Source organism: Balaenoptera acutorostrata, chromosome 17 (genome assembly GCF_949987535.1).
Source record: "Balaenoptera acutorostrata chromosome 17, mBalAcu1.1, whole genome shotgun sequence".
In the NCBI taxonomy this organism is placed as follows: domain Eukaryota; kingdom Metazoa; phylum Chordata; class Mammalia; order Artiodactyla; family Balaenopteridae; genus Balaenoptera; species Balaenoptera acutorostrata.
Genome location: NC_080080.1, coordinates 4529469 through 4553602, shown reverse-complemented (window position 1 = coordinate 4553602; position 24134 = coordinate 4529469). Strand labels below are relative to the sequence as shown.

Sequence of the window (24134 nt, the reverse complement as noted above, 5' to 3'; positions counted from 1 at the left end):
CCCTGGCTTTGTGAAACTACAAGCTGTCCTGCCCGTTTTAGATGGCTGTCTTGTCATTCATGTGGGAGTTAATGATACTCACTTGCGTTTGTATAGCTCCTTCCTAATATTTTTATTGAGTGCCAAGTTCTTTTTATGTATGATATCGTGCAACTCTTCCCTCTCTCTGAAGTTGTTTTTATTCACATCGTTAGTGGGTGGAGAAATTGAGGCCCAGAGAGGTCAAGAATTTTGCCTAAGGTCACACAGCTCCAAAGACTCAACTCAGGGGTGGGACTCAAGTTCAGAGCTGTCTGACCCCAAAGCTCATGTCTTAACCAGCACTACACATTCCTATCTGGTAGCTCATCTATTCTTTCAGCCACTCAAGTAGTTGTCTATGAGCAATCTGAGACTCAACAAGTTCAAGGGCCCCTTCCCATGGTCACTGAGACAGTCAGTGCTAAGGAGAAAACCTGAACTTGGATTTTCTGATTTTAAAATCATTGTTCCTTTCCACTGGACGTCACTCTTCCTCAAACATCAGTTCACCAGTGAGATGAGAATAAATGCACATGATTTTTATGAAAGCTCACTGACCTGTGGTCCATCTTTTCCTGGGGGCCCTGGGAGGCCTCTGGGCCCAGCATCTCCCTGCAGCAGGAATAATGGGGAAAAAACAAAACAAAACAAAACAGCAAGAATGAGTGTCTGGAGCCCATGCCCACAGTCATCGGCAAGCCATCCTCTTACACATGCACTCACTGACTTCCCTCCGGCTTCCCTGTCCCCTGCCCCACCCTACTGCGTGTCTGAGCAAAGGGTGTAGGTGGGCAGCTGTGCATTCATGGCCGTCACCCACCACCAGTGTGGCAGCTGGTATGAGGGCCAGTCCCCAAGGGCCCCCATGGCCCTACCTCCCACTTCTGTGCCCTTGCGTAGAATCCCCCCTCGTGTCCCCGAGACGTGGTGCTGAGGTCTCCCAGGTGATGTATTCCATTACAGTGACAAAAACTAAGTTTCCCCTTGTCTCCATACCTTTTTCCCTTCTGTGCCTTCTCTCCCTGGCTTTCCCGGGAGACCTTTGTCCCCTTTAAAACCTGGCAGACCAGGGAGGCCTGGGGGACCTGGGGGACAGTCACTGCACACATCCTGAGAAAAAGAGCAAAAACAGTACAGTTACTTATAAAACAAAAGGTGGCCCATGGCTCCTACCTTTCCAGACAGGAAGAAGCCAGCAAATGATGAAAAGGAAACAGGTGGATTGAGTCACTACCCACATAGCTTGTGTCGAACTTTGCATTTTTCTCTCTTGGTCTTAAATTAGATTTCAGCACTGATACATCTGATATATCTGGATTATTACCGCATTTCTCCCTATTTCTGACCAGACTGCTGAAATGTAGCCCAAGATGAAGATGTCGAAAGCGAAGATGTACCAATGTCTGTGAGCGTCTAAAAACATTCACAGTACAGATTTAAGGCAAACGTTTAGTACTGTTAAAGATAGCATGCTCTGTCCTTAAGACTAGAGACAAGACAGAGCTGGGAACTGCGTTCTATGTCTGGTGGGTTTGCCCAAGAGGTTTCTGAACAAAGCAGCAAAAAAAAAAAGAAAGCAACAGGCACCCACCCTTGGGACTCTCTTGCTGTGACACACACCAAATCTCACCATGCCTGGCATTATTCTTTGTTCAAAGTAGGCATTTAATAACTGTTCCCCAGCATGGAGCTTTGCTCCACTCCTTTGAGGCAGGTAAGTGCTGTCCCTGGCGTGAATGTAAAGTTCTCGGCCCAGAGAACAGGTTCTCTAGCTTGTCTGCGTCCTCCCCAGAGCTTACATTTTGGAGCACAGTGAACACCAAATAAAATTCACAGGCTTGACCACACTCTCATCCACGTCACACCCCAGGGTCTTGAGTTGCTCCTTCCACGCCCTTCTCCCTAACCCTCACTCTCTTCCTCCCCTATTCTCTCCTGCTCTAAGGGTTAAATGAGACAAAACAAAGAGGTCTCTCAGAAGAGTGGCAGATCATCCCCAGTGCTTTTGGCTGTTATGAATTCATATATCTACCCAGCAGCTCCCTCGCTGTTAGGCACTGTGCTTTTTCTGCTTTGAGACCACAGCAAGCACACGTCTTGAAGGGCTCATGGTTCCATGTACCAACTGACACAAACGCACGCATTAACTAGGGCTTCTGGGATGTTCCACTGGAGAGATCGGCAAAGACTTGTTCATATTCAATGAGGTGATGTTTCAGGTGGCTTGGCATTCAAATCGGTCTCTAATTCAGGATGGAAGGGCTTTCGTCATCAAAAAAGCAACTCTGAACAGTCCACCTTCCTTTTAGGTACTTAGTCCTACTCAATATTTGAAGATTCTTTAGAAGTGTCCTACTCCAAGAAGCCTTCCTGATGGCTTCACACTGGGGATATGTTTCTGTTCCCACGGACCTAGGAATTCCTGCTATGGAAGCACCTGTCTCACTATTGAGATCTGTTTATAGCTCCAAACCCTCCCTACCAAGCAAAAAAGCGTTAGCTCTCCGAGAACAGAGGTAGAGTTGCTTTATCTTTGGATGTCCACTTCGTAGCAAATAACCTTCCGCAGAGCATGAGTTCCATAAATGAGGGAACCAGCCGACCTGACCAACCACCAACCAACTGGCCACTGACCTTCTGGCACCCAGTGTCATCTTCCTTTAGTGGTGGTATCAGATGCTGGTTGAATGTTTTTGGAGGATGAGGAGTACCAAATGTTGGGCTACATAAAGAAATGGCAGATGAGACAAACTGAAGGATACTGTTTCCAGTTGCTGTTTTTTGTTTGGAAGAGTGGCAGACTTGGGAGGAAGTCATCTATCTCGTCTATTCCTAGACCTTCTCTATAGTTCGCTAAAATGAGATACAGCCGTCAAACATGGCAACAATGCGCACAGGATGAGATTTTTTGGACTTGGCGAACCATTCTTCGCAGCGGGATCCACAGCATAAAGAAATTGTATCTGAGCAATACAAAATGTCACTACTTTCCAATTTCTTTTCCATTTGTGGCATGGGTAACTCAGCCTGGGTGTGTCTTAGTCACACATTCTGTGTAGGATTGTTCACTGATGACCAGAGCAGCCCCCAGCAGCCCCCAGTCTTGCCAGTGAGGGGGCTGGATCAGATCCTGCAATCCAGTGAGCACAGGGCAAGACCAGCCCCCCACCTGCTGTCCTACCAATGCTCACTTTGGCTCCTGTGCTCCTGGGGCCCCCAGCCCCTGCTGACCTGGGCTACCGGAAACGCCTTGACAATAGTGTTGGGGCCCAGGGTGGGCTGCCCTAAAATGTCTCAGTAGCATATAATTTTGAACTAAAGATACGTAAGAAATGACCAGTGCAAGAGGGACACTGGCCCTTCTCTCTGTCTCCCTGAAAGCAAGAAATAAACCTCTAATGTGAAAAGTACCCTCCCTGCATTTGGAGGTAGAAGAACCTTTATCCCCAGAAACAGGGATTTCAAGGCGGAGAAGCCTGTACAAACCTTTTTTAATTTACTACCCTAAGTCCAAGCTCTGTTTAGATTCTTCACTAATTTAGGACCCAAAGCCTAAGTTTCTTTGCCTTGTCAATTCCTCACAAATGTATTGTTTCTTTACCCAAAAAGTATAAAAGCTGCCTGTTTTGGCCACATCTTAGGTCCCATTTCTATGAGACCTCCATGTGCACAAATTAAAGTGTATTTATTTTTCTTCTGTTAATGTCGTATGCCAATTTTATTATTAGCCTGGCCACAAGAACTCGAGAGGGATTATAGGGGGAAATTTCTCCCTCCCCGTCACTAGCCAGGGTTCTGCTTCCGGCTAGACGGGCTTGCCCAGACCACACCAAAGCCTCTGCCCGCTTGGGATCACGGCTTCACCTGTCTGAGCCTCAGTCCCTTATCTGTGAGATGAGAACCTCAGCGTCTGGGGAGAAATACATGAGATAATGAATGGAAAATGCCCGATGCCATGCCTGGCACACAGTGACGGCACAGGGATTCCAGCTGCTACGTGTGTCACCGTGGTTTCAGCTGTTATTTTCCTCCCTAAATCTGTTGCTTTGTCCCACTGGCAGATCAGATGCCCCTGATCATCAATACTGACTCCCAACTTTTCCACTTAACTGAGTCATCTCAGGCAAGTCACTTAGTCCCTTTGAGTCTATTTCCATATCTGTTAACAAGGATCGTTCTCCTACCTTAGGAGAGGGATGTGAAACTGAAATAACACATGTGAAGCATCTAGCACGTTGCAGGGCTCCAATCTGTAAATACAGACTCCCTCTCGCCTCCATCCTCTTCCTTTTTCCTGAGACATTTTCAGCAAACCCGGCGGGCTGTATCACTGTATTTGGTGTGGGACAGCATATCAGGCAAGTGCTCAATCAAATGTGTACAACTGGAGGAATGCTGTAGTCTCTGCCAGGCACAGGAATCACCTCCAGATCATCTCATGCGAGTTCTTGCTGGATTCCTGAATCTTCACTGCATATTCCTGCCAAAGGGTTGTGGAGCCTACATTTCAAACCTCTAGGGGACAGGCAAGAAACTCACTACCTGCCTGTCCTTCGTCAGGTAGCTGTCAGGAAGCTCGGACGCATGCAAAGAGGAAGTCGGAGAGCAGAGGGGTTAAGAGTACAAGGACGTGGAGTCGGTCACACTGGGTTTGAGTCTTCGCTCTGCCACCATCCAGCTCTGTTGCCTTGAACAAGTGACTGACCCCTCTGTGCCCAATCTCCTGCTCTGTAAAATGCAGCACATAATAGTACCCACCCGCCGGGTTGTTGGTGAGGATAGGATAAAGTAATGTTTATCCCAGGGAATCATCTAATGGAGAGGCCCTGAGGATGACCTCCCCGGGCACAGATCCAACTATGGAAGTTCATTAAACAGGAACTCTTAGAAGACAAACTTTCTAACCAGGCAGTTTTCCAACTATCAGAATGAGGCAAATTTTCTGTAATAAAAGATACCTTCTTAGCAAGAGAGGGTCCTGCCACCGGCCCACCTGGACCAGATCATCATCAAGATGGCAGCAGGTGATTATAAAACAGGGAGCTAGGATAGCTGACTTCACAGACCTGGGCAAACCCACAGAGCCCAGGCTCTTGTCCACAGGGTTTCCAGGCAAAGAACAGCTCTGTAGGGCCAGGGAGTCTCAGGTGCTTCCCTGAATGCAGGTGCTCACATTCTCTCTGCGGTTCCTGGGTGCTCTGAGGAACACAGCTGCATCCTTTAGCAGGTAAGAAGTATCGATTTGACTAAATACCTGTCTTAATGCTGTAGCCGTAAAGCATTAACCCATGCAGCATTCACCCCTATTATCACTGCCATCAGGACTGGGACACCTTGAGGTTGAAATCCTTGGTGGGGCTGTGGGGTGGGGAAGACAGGGGCCGACGCAAACCCAGGGCCTTCCAGTGGGACGCAGTTAGGAAAAAATGATCGAGAACGTAAATGCCTGTAATAAACAAGGCTGGAATCAATAGATAATGAATTCTTGCCATGTCCTTGTTGTTAAAAAAAAAAACAGAACAAAATTCCCTCTTGTCAATGAAAATCAGGAAAGATTGCTCTATTACTACTCATTTTCCAATAAAATGTATAATTTTCCATCAAGGCATCTCAATGGATAAAGAGATGAAAAGGCCCAGGCTTCTGAGAAGGATTTCTTTTCCCTTTTGTTCTCCTCCCTCGCTCTCGTGCAAGAACCAGGTATTTTCCGACACCTCCCAAGTGGTTTTTAGAATACAGGAAGTGAGGGAGAGGGTGGTCACACACAAAATCCAAGGCCAAGCTTCACCCGAAGTTAAGACAAAAGCTTGGAACAGAGGCAGCAAAGGGTCCTCCACATGCACGGCCGCAGGACTGCTCTTCCTGAAACACAAACCTTATCCTGCCTCTGTCTTGCTCACAGCCTTCCCCAGTTCTTCTCTTTAGGAGCCGAGGTCCCTGGCCAGGCTCCTGGGCATCCAGCTTTCCGTGCCCTATCTCGGCACAGCTGTGCTGAACTCGCGTCTTCTGCCGCGCGTGGAGAAGGCGCGCGCGGTTTGGACCAGGAGCACAGCGCGCGCTCCCATCTGGACTCAGCCTGGCTGAGGGCCCGGCAGCCGTCTCCACCTCCCTGCACCTGCACTCTGGACCTCGCACCAGAAGAAACCCCACCCGGCCTGACTCTGCCCACGCGTCCTCTCAGAACTCCAGGATGCACTCCTGTGTGGGGTCAGAGGTCAGCCTCTGGAATCAGTGAGGCGTGGACTCTAGTCCCATAAAGTCACTGACCCTCACAGTGACTCAGGTTTCTAACAAGCAAAACAAGAACATAAATAGTACCAACATCAGAGAGTGGTCGTGGATATAAAACAAGAGACACGCAGGAAGCATTTCACGTAGTACTGCCTGGGAGGATTTCCTGTGGTGATGGATCTCACTGTCCGATAAGATAGCCACCAGCCACGGGTGGCGAGTAAGTACCTGGAATGTGGCCAGTGTGACCAAGGACCGGAATTGCTAATTGCATTTAATTTTAATTAACTTACATTTAAATCGACACACGTGGCCAGTGGCTGCCATACTGGACAGCAGATTTCAGCACACTGCTGGCACACAGCGAGTTCTCAACAAATGTTGCTATCACTGTTAATACTATAACATAGTTGTTCAGACAAAAAGAAAAGCACGTATTATTGAGATCTCTAATCCCCCCATCACCATTTTCAAAACGCATGCACATTTATTTTATGCTCTTACCTTAACCAAGAGATTTATGTCCCCTGGAGACAGTAGTGGAGAGAGGCCCTGTCAAAATAAAAATCAATAAATACAGACATACACACATGCATGCACACTGCATACTCCATGCTTCTTTAGGCAGCACGCAGCCTTCAAGATGTAAGCTGTAACACAGGACGAAGCTGCACCCGGCACAGGATGCCAGGCGCCCTGCCTACGCCCCACGCTCTGGAGCCATAGAAAGACTTGGCAGCCCAAGTGCACGGGCTGTCAGTCCTGAGTCTGACTGACATCAGCCTTTCTGGTCCCCGGTCTCCTTCTTCTGGCCCTTTCTCTTCTCCTGGTGGCCTCTCCTCCCCACTTCCATCAAAACCAATAGGTCCTAAGGGTACTGTGGAAGACAAAGGGGCGGACGGCCCTTTACTCCCCAGATGGGTAGTAGCTGTCGCTATCATTCACAATCTAGCATGATTTTAAAGCAATTTCCTCAGCTTTCGTAGGTGAAATAGCATTTTAAACCTCATTCGTCATTATGAGTTGGAAGTCTCTAACTTCAGGAAGATTTCAGAAATCGGGAGTAATTACGAAGCCTCCGAAGGTGTGTAGGAGTCTGTGGGTCACTGACTTCACATTCAAACCCATGGTGAGTTGGAACATGGCATGTGATGATCGTGGTCAGCCCGGAGCCCAAGTGGAGCAGAGGCGGGGTTCACACTGGGGTTCAAGGGACATGAAGCTGGGAAGGAAATGGAAACTCAAAGGCAGACACTAAAGTGAGGAAGGGATTCTTAGGAAAGAATTGGGAGACTGGTGTGCTACTTTGCAAACTTCTAAACTTTGCAGTGGAAAAGGAGTACCAGAGAATCCACTCTCCAGAGGGAAGGTGGCAGATTTTCCTCTAGATTTTCCACAGATTTTCCTCTGTGGCCACAATTGGACTTGTGGTGGCTGATTCCTTGATTAAGTTTGACTTTGGGTTTATGAATTATGAATCCAGTCTAGCCTCTCAACGAGACAATTTCCCTGGCTACCACCCCCTCTCCCTGGCCCCATGGGGCTTCTGTCACATCCTGTGGCTACAGAAAGCCATGTGACAGTAGCATCGTATACGTTTGCATAGGATAATCTTGGCAGTGGCTGGGCGTATGCCTGTGTTTTCTGAGTTGAAATGCTCAAGTATTCTATCAACACTCTGGTCTATTTCAAGAGGACACCCAAGAGAGATTGGGGTTGCACTGACTCAGATTTGGAGGTTTTGAAGGAACTACTAGCCCGCAGGGAGAGCTCACATGGGTTGCATCTGCTGAACAAAGCCGAGAACGTCCTTAGTTTCCTGAGACTGACCCTCAGGAGGAAGGCCAACTTGTGCCACATTAATTAAAGCTTTAAAAGGGGGAGAGGGGTTTTATTTTGACGCCTTGTATTTTCCCCTGGGAAGTTAATAACCTAAGATTCCTATTGTTCAAATTGGGACATTTTCACACTGCTGGCCTTGTATTCTTTGGAATATTTTTCTGCTGTCATTTGAGCCCCTTGTAGAGTTAGAATGAGCTCTATTAGACAGCACGGCTGGGCATCAGTTAGAAAAGGAGAGAAAACAAGGAGTGAGTTTTCTGTCTAGGTACAGCGTGGCCTTGGGGATAATTCAGTTAATGTCCTGTTGTGGCCCTTTTCTGTGGGTCTCACGAGATAGGTCTGAATACACAGGAGCAAGGCCGTTGTGGGGTGGTGGCCTTCTGAAGGTGGACACAGGACGCATCAGAGATTGCCATGTTCGCTCTGGAGGAATTGGTTGTTGATGGGATAAGAGAACAGGAGTAGGAAGTGCTGGGATATAGGAGACATAGTCTGTGCCCTGCTTAGACTCTCCTTCCCTCCTGGTGTGCCCAACCACCAGCTGCCGGGACGCTGGCTGGAAGGTCGCAGAGACGTTACACAGTCAATGATGAGCTGACATGGAGGTGAGTAAGTGCGGCCTCCTGACTCAAGATGGGCCAGCTTTGCGGCGTTGCTTGCTCCCCGTAGGATCAGAATGAGCCTAGATTCCAGCTGAGCCCACGACTTTGACTGCCTTTTCCCCACCACGCCCCGCTTTCTTCAATCCTGGCAGGTTTCACCTCAATCAGTTGGCACAAGAATCCTCACCAGAGGCTCCGCTTCCAGAGAACCCAAGGCTAGACAGAGGGATTCCCAGGACAGGGATTCTGGGGGTGCAGCGCTGGAGAAACACTGCAGGCCCCGCTCTCCACCCCCTGAGGGATGATGGCTGTAGGGAAGGCTTAGCTCAGCAGGCCTGGGCTGTCCAAAGCCTCCACATTCCAAAGGTCTGGCCCCGGCTGGCTCCTGGGAGATAACTTCTAAGTCCTTGCAATGCCCTGCCTGATAAGAGCGCCTTTGTTGACCTAGGGTCTTGGGCCATGCAGATAACTTATGCTAACCATGGGATCTATGGTGGGGTCCTTGGGCCACGTGGGAGGGCTGGAGATGGTGGAGTAACCAAGACCAGCCTGGGAGGTACACCACGCCTACAAGGCCTGGACACCAAGGTTTGCCTGAGCGCCACTCAGTGGCAACACCTCGTGGTCACCCACGTGCCCTCTGATCACATACGACTGCTGGGAACACCGAGTGCTGGGAGGGGACACCTGGAATCCCGAGCCTCGTCTCTCAGGGACCCTGACCTGTGCATCTCCTCCCTGCGCTGCTCTTAATCTGTATCCTTCCCTGTAATAAACCATCAATCATCGCGCGCCTAACAGCTTTCCCGAGTTCTGGGAGTCCTTCTGGTGAATCACTGAACCAGAGGGGAGTCTTGGGGACCCCTGAAAACATGACTCATCTGATGAGCGAGATCACAGAGACCGACAGCTACCCAGCGGTACCTGGGACCACCTGGGGGGGGTGTGTTCAGTGAATTTAAAGGTAGTCAAAAAGAGACCCATCCTCTCTCTCTGTCTCTCTCTCTGCTCTGCCAGTGACCAGCCGTGGACGTCACAGTCAGTCCACCTTGTCAGCTGGACTCTGCTGACGTAATGTTCTCTGCAGACGTGTCAAGGTCTGGATTTGGGAGAGGTCATCTGAACCCCCTTCAGCCTCTGGCCTGAACCGTACTCTTTCACCCACTTCACCTGGGACTTGCACTTGGGTACTGGGGTGGCTTCTGTGAGGTTTATTTGGCTGCTGAAAATCTGACTCCATGGAGGAGGAGGAGCTTGTGAATAAGCCCCCCTCTAACCTCCAGCAAGACTCTTCACTCATCCCACTGGCAGGGCTTCAGTGAAAAGTTCCTGGACCCTCTAGGCAGACCAGGTGCCCCTCCAGATCTCTGCTGTGCCCAGCAGCCCGGATTCGTCAGGGACAGATGTTCACGCCCTCAGGGGCCTCCAGGCCTCGGGTCCTTGCCTGAAACTTGTAGCAGGTCAGGCTCACAGAGGAGAAAGATGGCCTCTCCGACCCATCCTGAGGGGCAGCTCCTGCCCAGGGGAGCTTACTGGTGTCTGACACCAGCCCTGAGGCCTGAGATTCCCCAGTTGCAGCTGCCACTGGTTCTTCCACGTTGGGTAGTATCTTTCGATGGACTAATTTCTCCTGCATCTTCACCGCTGTCGCCCCACTCACCCAGACCTGCTCATCTTCACTGCTCCTTCCCTGGAGGGCCCACTCGTGGCCTGGTTAATTGGCTAAGCCTTTGGGGCTTCTCTGGCATTGGTAACTTAATTGGGAGGGGGTTCGCCAGAAGGTGAATATACAGCCCATGAAGGAAGCCTGCAGGAGCCTTGGGCTAGAGTGCGGATACACAGCCCAGGACCAGACGCTCAGGACTGTCCATTTCTGCTCAACCTGCTCTCGCTGTGAGAGAGGAAAGAAAGTTTCTTCTACTCCTAACAGGGGGAAGCCAGGAGGTACTGACATTACTGAACACAAGGGCAGGACACGGGCCAGTGAGGAACTTGCCGTGAATGTGGCTCTTGTCCGTTTGCTCACCCCCACATCACCGCTCATCCTTCTCGGTCCTGCTCCAGGCCCGGGAGGCTGCACCCTGGGGGTGTGTCGGGGGACTCACCTGCCTGCCGGCTCTCGGGCGAGCTGGACCAACAGGAGGCACATTAGGAAACTCGAGTGGGGGGCGGAGGCACTGCTCCCTCCTTGCCTCTGGCCAGGCTTCCTGGCAGTGGCTTTGAACCCACAATGACAGCCCCCATCTTCCCCACCAGCCTCGCTTTCTCTTGGCTCTGAGGAGAAGCACAAGGTGGTACTGGCTTCCCTCTGTGCTTTATCTCTGGGTGGCACAGCATCTCTGCTTAGTTCCCTCTGCCCACAGCTTGGTAGAAAGCCCCTTCTTCAAGTCTCTCGAACCATATGAGTTGCATTTTATTCTGCCCGAACCCCTGACTGATGATCAAGATTCATCCAGAACAGTTAGAGGACATACTGGTTTGCCAGGAGGCCCCCTTTCTCCTGGGTTTCCAGGTACACCCTAAGAGCAGAGAGAAGGAAAACATTAGTTCTGCTAAGCACACAATCCCAATCCGCCCTGCACACCCTCTCCCCCAAGCCTCTACAATCTGCCAAGTGTAACTCAGTAGAAAACAAAAATCACCCAACCATAAGACTGGCACCAATGAAAATTCACGGTTTCCAATCTCAGCTGAATACCTGAAGCTTCTCAGGAAATATTCAACTGTGACAAATGTTCAAAACAGTAAACTACCTCTCCTATAACTCCTTTCCAAAACACAAAACCGAAAACCACTCATGCATGCAAAGTGTATACGTGTGTGTGCACGTGTACACACACACACACCCCTATCTTAAATTTCTGCCATCCTTTTCCAAACACAGGCGGAAGGACCAGCTTTGAAAAAGAGGAAGGCTCTTCTACTGAACTGACTTTAAGGATGTAATATTGAGAGTGGAGCAGATACAATAAATTCAAGTATTTGGAGACGGGAATTAGAGGGTAACTTTCTTCTCTGAAACAGAACCCAAGGAAGGGAAGAGGAGGGTGATTTATTGTTCCTGCTTACAGTGAACCAAAACTATAGACATGGAAAGATGCAGGTCTAAGCAATAAGTCTAGCACTACTGGTTAACGGTGCTAGATCTCTGCTCCAAGAACTCATGATTGTCTTTTATCCATTTGGTCAGTAAGTCTGTATCGAGTAACATCTATGTGCCTCTCACCCTGTTAGGCATCAAGGACCTAGAGGTGCATAAGACACATGGTTCCTACCTTCTTGGAGCTCAGATCTATCTGAACGAAAGTCAGATCACAGAGATAAGAGACGATTATCACTGTCACAAAGTGGGAGGAGATACAGCCTCAAAGAGTATTAGGTAAGTCTGTAGAATTCCCTTGAAGGGAGCAAGCCATTACACGGATGAGTTAGGAACAAGTCCATGGAGAAGATGATACCTGATTGGGGCAGAACTGACCAGCTGGGTACAAAAGAAAACTGACGAAACAATAGGAGGCATTGTGTGGGATAACCAGGAGCTTCCAAGTTTCTGAAAGCATCACACAAAAGCAAAAGAAGTGAAACTAGACAATGCAAGCTTACAGGGCACAGGGAATAGAGGAGCAAAAAACATTAAAAATGTTCATGGGCGAGGGGGGGGCTAGTGAAGATGACCAGCTCCCATGGGGGCATCCTGGTCAAGGGAGGCCGGGAGAGGCTGGAGAAGGGGTCGGGAGACAGAGCCGGCACCCTTTGCCTTTACTTACGTCTTGGCCAGCTGGTCCCTGGGGACCGGGGAATCCAGGTGGGCCTTGAGACCCCTGAAAAAAAAGAAAAGACATCCCGCCCACAGTTTAAGCAAAATAAGGCCCCCCTTTCCTGGGGTCGGTTCTCCTTGTATAAAAGGCCCGGTGCTCTCAGGACGCTGATGGAACGTGGGTGCCCGAGAACCGCCTGCTCAGAGCTTACGCGTTTCACTGCGCTCGTGTAGGTGGATGCATTAAATACAGAAAGGATGCTCGGAAAATCTTCCCCGTGAGCCTGACTGCCCAGGCCCCCCTCGCAGGGCCCTTTCTTGAGCGGACAGGGCAGCTCCTGCAGTGAGACGGGCCTGAGCTCACCCCGGGTGCCGTGTGGATAGCCAGCCCCGGGTGCCTGCCGGCTGGGCAGATCGCCCTATGACAGGCCCAGCTCAGAGCCCAGCACTCAGGTGACCATTACTATTTGTTACTGGAAAGTCATTCCCATTCTGCTGAAAATTCCTAGACAGTATCAGGAATCAGCACAAATCATCTCTCAAGATGGATCTCACTTCCTGTAGGAATTTTCCTGTGTCTTCCACCCATCTTACAGATTAAGAGAGAGCCCTCACTTGCTCAGGGCTATGTGGCCAGGGGTGTGAAGCCAGGATTCAAAATTAGTTCCTCTGGCAATTTGATTAAATTTGTTAAACCACGGCTGTCCTTCTGGGAAGCAGAGATAGCAGAAAGCAAAGGCGGCGTCAGTCTGCCCAACGATCACCCGTGCTCACTGCACCGGACAACGCCCCACCCCCTCCTACTCCACCATTCCATAGGTCAGTGCTTATATCTTGGAGAGTTTGCACTGTTTAACAATAAAGATTTTTTGAAACTATTTTATTTTCTCGCCCCTGCAATTTGAAATTGCTTTGATTGCATAATTTCTCCCATCAAAACCCAGCCCTTTATTTAAATCATACTGTACCTGAGGCCCTTTGTCTCCTGGTGGTCCAGAGGGGCCCTAAGAAACAAACAAACAAATAGGCTAATGAGAAGTGAAATGTTTATTTAAACATGCTGTGGTGTTTATTTCTAAGCTAGGTCTTTAACTGTCCTGAAAGGAGAAGCTGACTTCCCCCATCTTTAAGACATAGTGTCTCACCCTCTCACACCACCACTATCGTTGCACGTGGGAATCTTCCTGGAACCTTCTCCATTTGCCCCTGAACTAGTGCCACCCCATCCTGGCACCCACTGGATGACACTTGAGCCCATCTCTAGCTCTGGTGTGGAGTGGAGCCAGCATCCCAGCGTTCTCGTGCTGCGCCCCCTTCCTGCTCGGGCAGCACAGGCCTTGGGGGGGCAGGTACATCCACAGCCAGAATCCCCGGAGTGGCCTGCTTGGCTGATGCTGCAGTGGTATCCCTCCTCACGCCTACAGGTGGGTGTGCGCGCACACACACACATGCGCGCGCGCGCGCGCACACACACACATGCGCGCGCGCGCACACACACACACACACACACACACACACACACACACACACACACGGGTCTGCCATCCTGCAAGTGTGACCAGCCTAGAATCTGGCTTCCCACGTTGCACTGAAGATGCGTCCCTTGCTTGAGGCATTAGTGTCGACTTTCAGGTCCTGCAGTGAGCAGAACTGTCCCTCAGCCCTGAGAAGACTCTGCCCTGCTTTTCTGCCTGGACATATTCTTGCCACACGCTGGTTCTCAGTTTAGATGTCAGCACCCTTGGAAACCTTCCCTGGCTTCTCCCAGGAGGCTCGTTAGAAGTGGTCCCCAGCCCCTGGGTGCATCCCGTCTCAGACGTGTGGCCTAGTGCCGTCATCGCTTCGGGGCCCGTCTGTCCTCTCTACTGAAAGGACTGCGTGCTGTCTTGGGGGCGCTCGGCACGCTCTCGCCAGCGCTCAGCACGGCCCCGGGCGTGGTCAGGACACAGCAGAACACAGCACACAGCACTCTGCTAAAATTAACATTTTGCGGTATGAGGAGAACTGGAACATCATGTGTTATCATCCTTTTCATTGACGATCAAACTAAGGCCCAGAAGAGACAAAGAACCAGCCCAAGCCACATCGGGAGTCACTCGCCAGGTGGGTTGAGTCCTACCGCCTGTTCTTGGTCCCGTGCACCTGTGCAGCCCTGCAGCAGTGCCCATGAGAACTTCTGAGACATCCCAAGAGGGAGAAGAGACTTCACTCAGAGGCATAGGTTTCTGGCAGTATGACAGACCAGGGGACCTAAAAGCCTGCCCACCAAATATGTCCCAGAACTGCCTGATAAAATAAAGTAAGCATCATTTTAAGTGCAGAATTGAGCACTAAAGGAAGTAGGGGAAATCTCCAGAGGCCTAAGCCGAGCAGGCAAGTGGAGCAGGTAAGACAATGGACTCAGAATCCCACCTGGGGTCCACCTGACTCACAGGTCATTCTCCCTTCATTAGCTCTCACTGCTCTGTCAAGCTGTAGGTCAATGGTACACGTGGACCAATATATACACATCCGAGTTTCGTTCCTTTCAAAGTAGTTCCTTACTGAGACTAAACACTTATTCTTCAAGGAAAGGGCTTAGGGACAGTTTATTACTGGCCTGGGGAATGCTGTCAGATTTTAGAGGCACCTTTTGTTTCCAAATTAAACTTCATGATCCACCTCAAGCATTTGACTTGTTCATTAGACTAAGCTCCGAATTCCTCTCTTCCATCATTTAATATGAAATCTACATGTGAAGCATTGATTTTGTCGTCAAAAAGGTCTTCATTTCAAATCTCAGCTTTATCAATTATTAGTCGTTTGACCTTGAGCATGTTACTTAGTTTCTCTGAGCTTCAGACTCCTCAACACAAATACAAAGCTAGGTGATCACCTTGCCTCGTGTGATCAGAAACAGAAGATCCTCTAACTAGAAAACCAGACCGGTGCCTGGCCCGTAACAGGCATTCCCACGCTATCTTGCTAGTATACTTTTAAGAAACAGAAAAGTGTGTTGTGGAGGAGGGATTGTGTCATGACTTCCCAATGTCATTCCTAAATCTGAAGCCTAAACATGTGTTCAACAATGACCCTCTTTTCCGAGATTATGCCCTCTGATGGGTTTGTTCAAGAGTCACTTTACCCAAAATACATATTTTGGCCTTTGACACCATTTTTCCACTAAAAGGAACTCCAGCTCCTTGGAGAAATGACTGATCCCAGATCTGGGTAAGGAGTATGTACAAATCTGGAACATCCTGTCATTCCAAAGAGCAAGGAAACTACCAAAGACTGCAGAGTCAACTTGAATAGTCTCCTATTTGCATAAAATAAGACCATTTGAACAGTGAAAGGAAGAATAACTGCAATACATTAAAACAAGTCAAATGTGTTTAAATCCATGGGTTCAAAATTATTGATAAAAAACAAAAACACCTCATTGATCATCTCTGCAAGATGCTAGAGAACCAAGTCGTATTTGAAAATGATTAAAGGGAAAGCATTTATATCCTGCCTTCCATGTGAGCTCTTCCACCGGGTGTCCGAATTGTAAATGAGGGAACATCTCTCGGTACAGAAGCATTCTCGCTAACACATAAAAAAGGACTGACTGAACCAGAATAGCACCAACTTGCCAGCCCTGATGTGCTAACTGATCTACACCTTGGCTGTCAAAGGGTGTGAATGTCACAGCAAGACACCACTGGGCACCACATGCCTCCTGATGGCAGCACACACCACCTGTGAAGTCTTGCCAGAAAGATCAAACCTGAATCTGCTCCAGCCTCGACGCCCAAGTACGGGTGTATAGGAAACACAGGGATGGAGCAGTGCTAAACTGTTCTATGAGCAACGTCCAGACGGTGGGAAGTTCTGAGACCAAACAATAAATCTTGTCTCATCAATTAAAACATTGCCATTTGTATTTATATAAATTTGAAATTTGATCCCCCCTCCCTCCCTCCTCCCACAGATATCTATTTGAAAACACAGCACATTTTATTCTCCATCATCTTTTATCTGAAGGGCTCATGGGTACCAGGCTATGTGCTGGGCTTGCCTTTCATCAGCCTGGTGAGCCAGGCACACTGTCTGAAGCTCTCTAAGCCTCAGTTTCCTCATCTGTAAGCTGGGAACAATCATAGTTCAGGCTCCCAGAACCACTACAAAGACTGAGGAGGGCAGTGCACGTAAAGGGCCTCCCACCGGAGCCTGGCGCTGCTCCTGGACGCCAAAGGCCTTGGAGCTCAGTGCCATGGAAGGAAGGACGAGAGGAATCCAGCCTTCACGTGAGCACGTAATGGAAGTGAACAACCCTGCCCACCCTGCCAAAGCCACAGGAGAGCTGAAGCAGAGGAAGAGAACTGGCTTTGGAGGATGTGGCAGTGATCTGCACCCTGGCCCTGGCCCTGGACTAGCTGCGTGACATTGGCCAAGTCACCTCACCTCCTGAGCCTCAGACTGATTACCTGGAAAGCACTGACGAAGCAGGCACCGTCGGGGCCCCTCTCCAAGCCCCCTGGGCACGCACCCACCTGGCCACTCCTCGCTGCAGGTGCCTGCCCCGGGCGCGTCTGTAGCCATACGGGGATGCTCGGCCCGAGGGCAGGGCAGCTCCCCGGGAGCAGCCTTCCACCAGGGCCCAACAGGAGTCGGTCTGCAAACACCCCGTACCCCACGGCCTCCGAGGGCTTGTCAGTGGAGGCTGCCACTCCCTAAGGGGTGATTTCCGAGACAGTTTCCCAAATAAACTCCTTGCCCTTGAATCCTGCTCTCAGGAGATGCTTCTGCAGGATCCCAGCCTTCACCAAGGGATAAACCAGCTTTCACGGGACTCAGGGGCTGAGGGTGTGGCCGCTTCTGGACTCAGCCCAGGACCAGACACGGACCCACGCAGCCAGCGGCAGGGCTCCTGTAAAGCACAGGCGTGTGAGGGGTGAACTCGCAGGCTGTCAGCACCCCTTCTCCACCCTCTCCGCACACCCGCCCTCAACACACCCCTGAACCCTCATCACAGACAGCCACGCCATCAGGAAGGAGCGTCAGCCAAAGACGGCATTTATGAAAATTCAGTAACGTTTCACCCACCACGGAAGCTTTTCATAAGTCGAAGTGGAGGGAGGACACTGAATAGTTGATTTTCGGCCTCTTGGCTGGAAGCAGCCAATTACTTTTCAGGTGGAATCACTTGGGTAGTAACGATTTCCTGGGCGATTTCATGGCTCTGAAGCGGGAGGTGGGGCGAAGAGTGCCTGCCTCTGCTGCCTGGCTTTCTGATTAAGGGCTTGATATGATGAACCCTGGGGAGTGGACGGGGCATGGAGAGACCCGTGAAATGACGGAGGGACCACCCAGGTTACAGCCCTGCAGTTCCTCTTTCAGTCCGTTTCTCTCCGAAGGGGCTAATTCCTGCATGATTCAGAATCCTAACTCTTAACAGAGCAGGCCCTGTGAAAAGCAGGATTTCAGAAATAAGGAAGCCTGAACTGCTATGTTTCTTCAATACATCTTTTGCCATGTTGTTCCTTCTGGTTACCAGCAGATGAAAAAAAATAGCCAAAGACAAAAGATAAAACTGATGTAATAGAGGGCTTTGTTCATCAGAAATTTTAGCGGAGAATCTCTTCTAAGAAAAACAGACTAAAACTGGACATTTCCAAGAGGATACCACCTGCCTTCTCCCTGGTTTCCGGGGACCTTTAGGAAGACACAAGGCCACTGGTCTTCCTACCACCTTGAAGGTAGCCCCGTTGCTGGGGGGTGGAGTGGAAGTGAGGTGGTCATTTCTGGTACGAGGCACACTTGTGGGGGGGGGGTGGTCAGAGAAGAGAGTGCCCCGGGGAATTTCAGGGACAAAGTGAGAGGCCCAAGACCAGCCCTGGGGTGTAAGAGCACCACCGGGGGGAGAAAAGGGGGTTTTAATTTAAAAGTGGTATTGTGGGTAATACACTGGATTTCCTCTCAAATTCTTTGAGAGACAAATGAGGAATGAATGGGATTACTTTATTTCTTGAATGCAAAACCAAGCAGAGACTGGGTCATGTACTGCTCCAGTTTATATTCAGATTACATTTAATGGGGGTGAAGTAAGATTGTGCTTCTGGGTTAAGATAATAATGATAACAACAATATCAACAATGACACATGGGCAGTTTGGATATTTAAGAGGCTTAGCAACAGTATCTGAAAACCGCTGGGTATTGGAGCTTCCTTTAAATAACAGTAAGACAAGTGCTACAGACTGCATGTTTGTGTCTCCCCAAAATTCATACATAGAAACCTTAACCCCCAATGTGATGGTATTTGGAAATAGGCGTTTGGGGTGATTAGGTCATGAGGGTGAAGCCCTCGTGAATGGAATTAGTCTTTCTAAAAAAACCTCAGAAAGCCCCCTGACCCCTTCCACCCACCACATGAGGACATACCAAAAATAGCCATCTATGAACCAGAAAGCAGGCCCTCACCAGACACTGAATCTGCCAGCACCTTGATCTCAGACTTCTTAGCCTCTAGTACTGTGAAAAGTAAAATTCTGTTGTTTTTAAGCCACCCAGCCTAAGGAATTTTTGTTACAGCAGCCCAAACAGACGAAGACAACATGGCTGCCAAAAAACCAGTAAATGGGGGCTTCCCTGGTGGCGCAGTGGTTGAGAATCTGCCTGCCAATGCCGGGGACACGGGTTCGAGCCCTGGTCTGGGAAGATCCCACATGCCGCAGAGCAACTGGGCCCGTGAGCCACAACTACTGAGCCTGCACGTCTGGAGCTTGTGCTCCGCAACGGGAGAGGCCGCGATAGTGAAAGGCCCGCGCACCGCGATGAAGAGTGGCCCCCACTCGCCGCAACTGGAGAAAGCCCTCACACAGAAACGAAGACCCAACACAGCCAAAAATAAATAAATAAATAAATAAATAAATAAATAAATAAACACAACCAAAAAAAACACCAGTAAATGCAATTTTAAGGCGCATGAATAAGGTACTGTGTCTTTAGCAAAGAAGGGACTAAACAGAAGATAAAAACCCCAGGATTGAAAACTGGTCTTAAGTTCTGAAAGTCATCATTCAGTAAAAGGGGTGCGGATGGAGCGAGGAGGTGGTACAAAGGGAAGAATTAGAAGCAACGGTAGAAGATACAGACAACCATAATCCCACACTCTCTGGAAGGAAATTCCTAACAAACGTCTATTCTCTACAGAAATAACTGTCCAAGTATCAAATCCAGACGTACTAGCTTTGAAAGAAGCATATTCTATTTCTGGAGGTCTCCAGGGTGTGCCGGCTGAAGACGCTCACAGCAATCCCCAACTTGGATGGGGCCTGGGGGCCACGGATCCTCATGAGCTCTCACAGCTCTAAGGTTTCACAGTTCTTACAGTTACCACCTCCAGGGAGCCTGCCAGCTCACACCCGGAGACTGATGCGAATGATTCATCAAAACCACCATCCAAAGACCACTTCCTAGATTTTATTTTAGAGATAAAAACCTTCTTGATTCCACTTACGTTCTCACCTGTATGTTAATTGGAGGAAGAGGAGCAATGGACTCATTTTTGCCTGAAATACATGAAAGCATGCTGTTTCTCCCACATCACACCCTTTTCCCAACCAATTCACGTTCACTGGCTATACCTCAGTTTTTGCAAAGTTTGGCCAGTGAGCACTTTTTTTTCCTTTTTATTTTTTAGTGAGTTTTGTTCTCTCACTCCTCTTTGAATGAGACAAGTCTTGGTCTCCCCAGAAAAGCCTTATTCCTATAAGAAATACACCAAGTGTTAGAAGCAGTGTCAGTCACGGCGGACAGACCTACAGCCTGGCTGGCCCAGGCATCAACGAGCCACTACCAGGTTAGCCGGGAAAGGCGTGTCCCTGCTGCAGGGCCTGAGCCGCACAGTCCCCTGGGAGCCAGCAGGGGCCAGCTGTGTGCCAGGGAGCAAGGGTGTGCTGGGTGGATGAGGACTCACAGGAGGGCCAGTGACCCCAACGCCCGGGTCTCCGTGGTTGCCAGGAGAGCCGGGGATCCCAGGTGCACCACGGTCCCCCTGGAAAGAGAAAACACAAGGTCAAGAGGTCAGCTCTCGGCAAGAGAGAGCCAGGGTGCAGGGGAATTATGCTCCTCCCACTGTCCGATCACACTCTCCAGCCAGCACTTGTGCCCCAACCCGGATTCCGAGTGCCCCCCGAAGTTCATCCAAGCTGCCATCATCCCACCCAGTCCAACACACGTGGACCACAGCCACTGACTGTGACCATGCACCTTTCAGGGCTGACCATGCCCCAACCCTGACCATGGCTCCGGATGTGATTGTAACAATATGACACCCCCCCCCCCAACGTGACCACAATTCCAAGTTTTACGGTGCTTTCTCCAGACTTCACCTTGCCCCCATCCTGGACACATGACCATGTACCCACATTTCAGCTTAATCCCCACATCACCAATACATTAATCCATCATTTCACCAATAATTTGCCAACTACCTACATTTTGTGGGTCACTTTTCCAGGGGGTGGGAGCGGGGAGAATGACTGAGATATAACCTTTGCCTTCATGCATGGTGGTTAATATAGTGTATGTTTAAGTTCTGCCTTCAGCACTTAGTCACTGCTTGCTTAAGAGGGCGACACGTTTCCTGAGCTTTAGTCCTTCATTTACGAAGGGCAGGTAATAGCAGGAGCTGCCAGGCCTGCAGATGCCGTGCCTATCAGGAGATCGTGCCTGCAGGGTGCCTGGTACAGCAGTCAGTGCACGTTAGCTGCCGTGGTCGCTGCTGTTCTCAGGTGCCTGTCATTCTGGACGTGGATCGGAAGAGTCGAAGGGGAAGGAAAGAAGAAGAGGGAAGAAGTTCTGCTGGCCACTTTCCGTAGAAGGACGCTGAGACAGTCATGCCTTCTTCTGCATAATTTCAAAATCCTCCACCTCTGAAGACAAGCGCTTATCCTAACTCAGATGGCAGCCAAAGCTGACTTGTACTGACACAGGCTATTTACAGTCTTTAGACATCTCGTTTTGCATGGATGCTTACACATTTCTGTTACATCAATATTAATGAGTCTGATGAGGAAAGCTGCCCCACACACCACAGTAAATGCAATATATGTTGCTTGCAAATTATTACCTTTCTAAATTCCAAAATAAATTCAATCCAAAGCACACAGGGCCCCCAGGATTTTGTGTAAGAGACTGTGCACCTCTGTTAGGTCAGCAGACGGCAGCCAAGCCTGATACTGAAATGGGGGGTGACCCCGTTGAAACCACTTAACATCTCCAGGATGAGTTAACTTGTATGACAAATGGAAACACCCTTAGGAGGTCATTATGAAGAGCCGATGAGATAATGTGCAGCACATTTATTTCAGGTAGAACCTGGCGTTGCTAGGCAACACTGCTTTATTAAGGTTTATGTTTTTAAGCATTAAAGGAAAATCCTATTAATCATCAGCTTATCCTGTAACCACCATCTCAATTTGAAAACTTTACATTTTGGACCTTTAAGAAAAGTCACGCTTCAAGATAATTTGTTTTTCTTGCAGTATGACTGTTCCTTGGATGAGTATATAAGCTATATACTTGTTCAACTAATGTTGGTTGTTTATTCATTGCAAACCGCAGTCCAGACTCCAAGACCAAAGATGACTCAATCATGAGCCCATTTTCAATACTCTGTGTTAAATTCAGAAGAGAAATCTAAACAGGGCTTGTGAAGTTCTCACAAAAGAGATGAACCACAATCCAAACCTCTCACTAAACTCTGGTAACACTGTCTCTTTCTCTCCTCTCTCCAGGTGGACGGTGGCGACGTGTCCTGAGAGCCGCGGCATCCCTCTGTCCCGCCCTCACTTCTGTAAACAGTCCCCAAGAAATCCTCTTTAGAGCCCCAGATGGTGCATTCTGTTTCTTTAGAATAATATGATATGGCTGATTCTGGGAAGTACAGGTGCTTGGGACTGCCAGGAGATCTGATTTGTATGCATGGGGAAGGCAGGGAAGGGAGGAAGTCAAGAAATAAGGCAAATATGGGAAAAGTGTAATGAACTAAGAATGAATATGATCAGTGCCGTGTCCCTCACCAGCACATTGTAACAGTGAGAGGATGAGGCAGAAGAGGTCAAACTGGCCGTCAGGTGATGACAAGTCCAGTCTTAGGACTGAAACCGAGCTCCCCTAAAATCTAGTTCCCCTGTGAGTTGATGGCTAACCTCTCTATCCAAAACTTTATTCCCGTTCTTGCCCTGCCCCTGTTCCTCTCAGGACTGAAGAGTATCAAAGAAAAGGCGGGACTGAAACTGAACAGGACCCCGTACCTTCCCCGGTACAACCCCCTCCAGGTCGTGTCCTCGTTTCTTTGGCCTTCACCGAGTTCCAAAGAGCAGACTCAAGCAGTTACCAATTAGGCAAGAGAGGGAAAGCAGACACAAAGGAACAGCAGTTAAGCAAGAAAATTTATGGTAACCTATACCATAGCTGAGCAATAAAACAGAGTCTCAGCACTCCTAGTTCCTCCTCAAGGGATATACGTAACAATCTGACACGTACCTTCGAGCTGTTCTGCAGAAATGAAGACCCCCCACCCACTAGAGGGTGCTGACCACAGGCATGTAGACCCCAGACTGGTTGGGACCAGAAGGGCGATGCCTGAGATTCCCAAACATCACCCTGTCACCTCACCACCAGCCACTCAGAAACATGTCCGCGAGCCGATCACACACCCTACGACCCTCACCTTACCGTTGCTTTTAAACCCTTGTCTGAAAGCCATCAGGGGTTCAGGTCTCACTAGCCGCCCATCCTCTTTGCTTGGCCCGGCAACAAACACTACTTTCCTTCACCACAACCCAGTGTCTGTAGATAGGCTTTGCCGCGAGTCAGGCAAGTGCACCCGAGCTCCGTTTGTAACAGAACAATGTCAATCTGGTCCTGTGACTTTGCATAAATCCCATAACCTCTCTGGCACCTGAAGACCCTCATCAATTAGGGAAAAAAAGAACATTCTACCAAATTCCCATGTATCTTCCGTAGACTCATTTACAAGGTAAGAAACTATATAACATCGAGTATTATATATATATATAAGTATATTTTATCAGCCGAATCAGAAGACAGAAAATAAACTAAGCACACATAAATGTCAGAAAAATCCATGTTGTTTTGCACCCCAGTTTCTCTTTAAAGTGGTTAATGTAGATCTTCTTCCTATTACTTTGTTTTATCGTGGCTTCCCTCTTCTTCCCAAGGCTCTATGTCATGTGCAGCACAAAACCCTAACCACTGAAAGCTAAATCACACCAACGGTGGAATTTGTATTTTTCCATGCTGTCTGTTCACACCCCTGCTTCTTGCACCAGCTGTTGCCCTCGTGGGGATGTTGTTTGATCCAGGTTCTAAGCTTCCAAACACCCACCAATTAAGACTCAGCCCAATCATTCCATTTCCATAAACCCACCTCTGCCTGCCCTCCTCTCTGCCTTCTGGAAGATATTCGAATATATCTTCATTAATCTTAACACACTGCCCTCCCATTTTGTCTGTCTGACCCTCTGACTTCTGTGTGTCTTAAAAGAAGAAGAAAACTATCCATTCATTCCTTTAACCATTAATCCAACAAATATTTGTAAAGTACCAAAAATGAGTCAGACCCTATGTTGGGTACAATATCTACACACTTTCGCATCCACAATGGCCAGTGTAGGGCCTGGAATA

At 49.1% G+C, this 24134-nt stretch overlaps 1 protein-coding gene across 1 annotated transcript in view; it reads right to left on the bottom strand.

Annotated features, from left to right (window-relative positions):
• Positions 1-24134, bottom strand: part of COL22A1 (collagen type XXII alpha 1 chain) — a 266083-nt gene that overhangs the window by 52672 nt on the left and 189277 nt on the right. Inside the window, exons 39-45 of the mRNA XM_028166969.2 lie at positions 20398-20475; positions 13422-13457; positions 12464-12517; positions 11171-11215; positions 6757-6804; positions 1018-1131; positions 580-633 (exon numbers count right to left, since the gene is read on the bottom strand). Coding sequence (XP_028022770.2) covers positions 580-633; positions 1018-1131; positions 6757-6804; positions 11171-11215; positions 12464-12517; positions 13422-13457; positions 20398-20475 — 429 coding nt within the window. The remainder of the gene's footprint in view (positions 1-579; positions 634-1017; positions 1132-6756; positions 6805-11170; positions 11216-12463; positions 12518-13421; positions 13458-20397; positions 20476-24134) is intronic.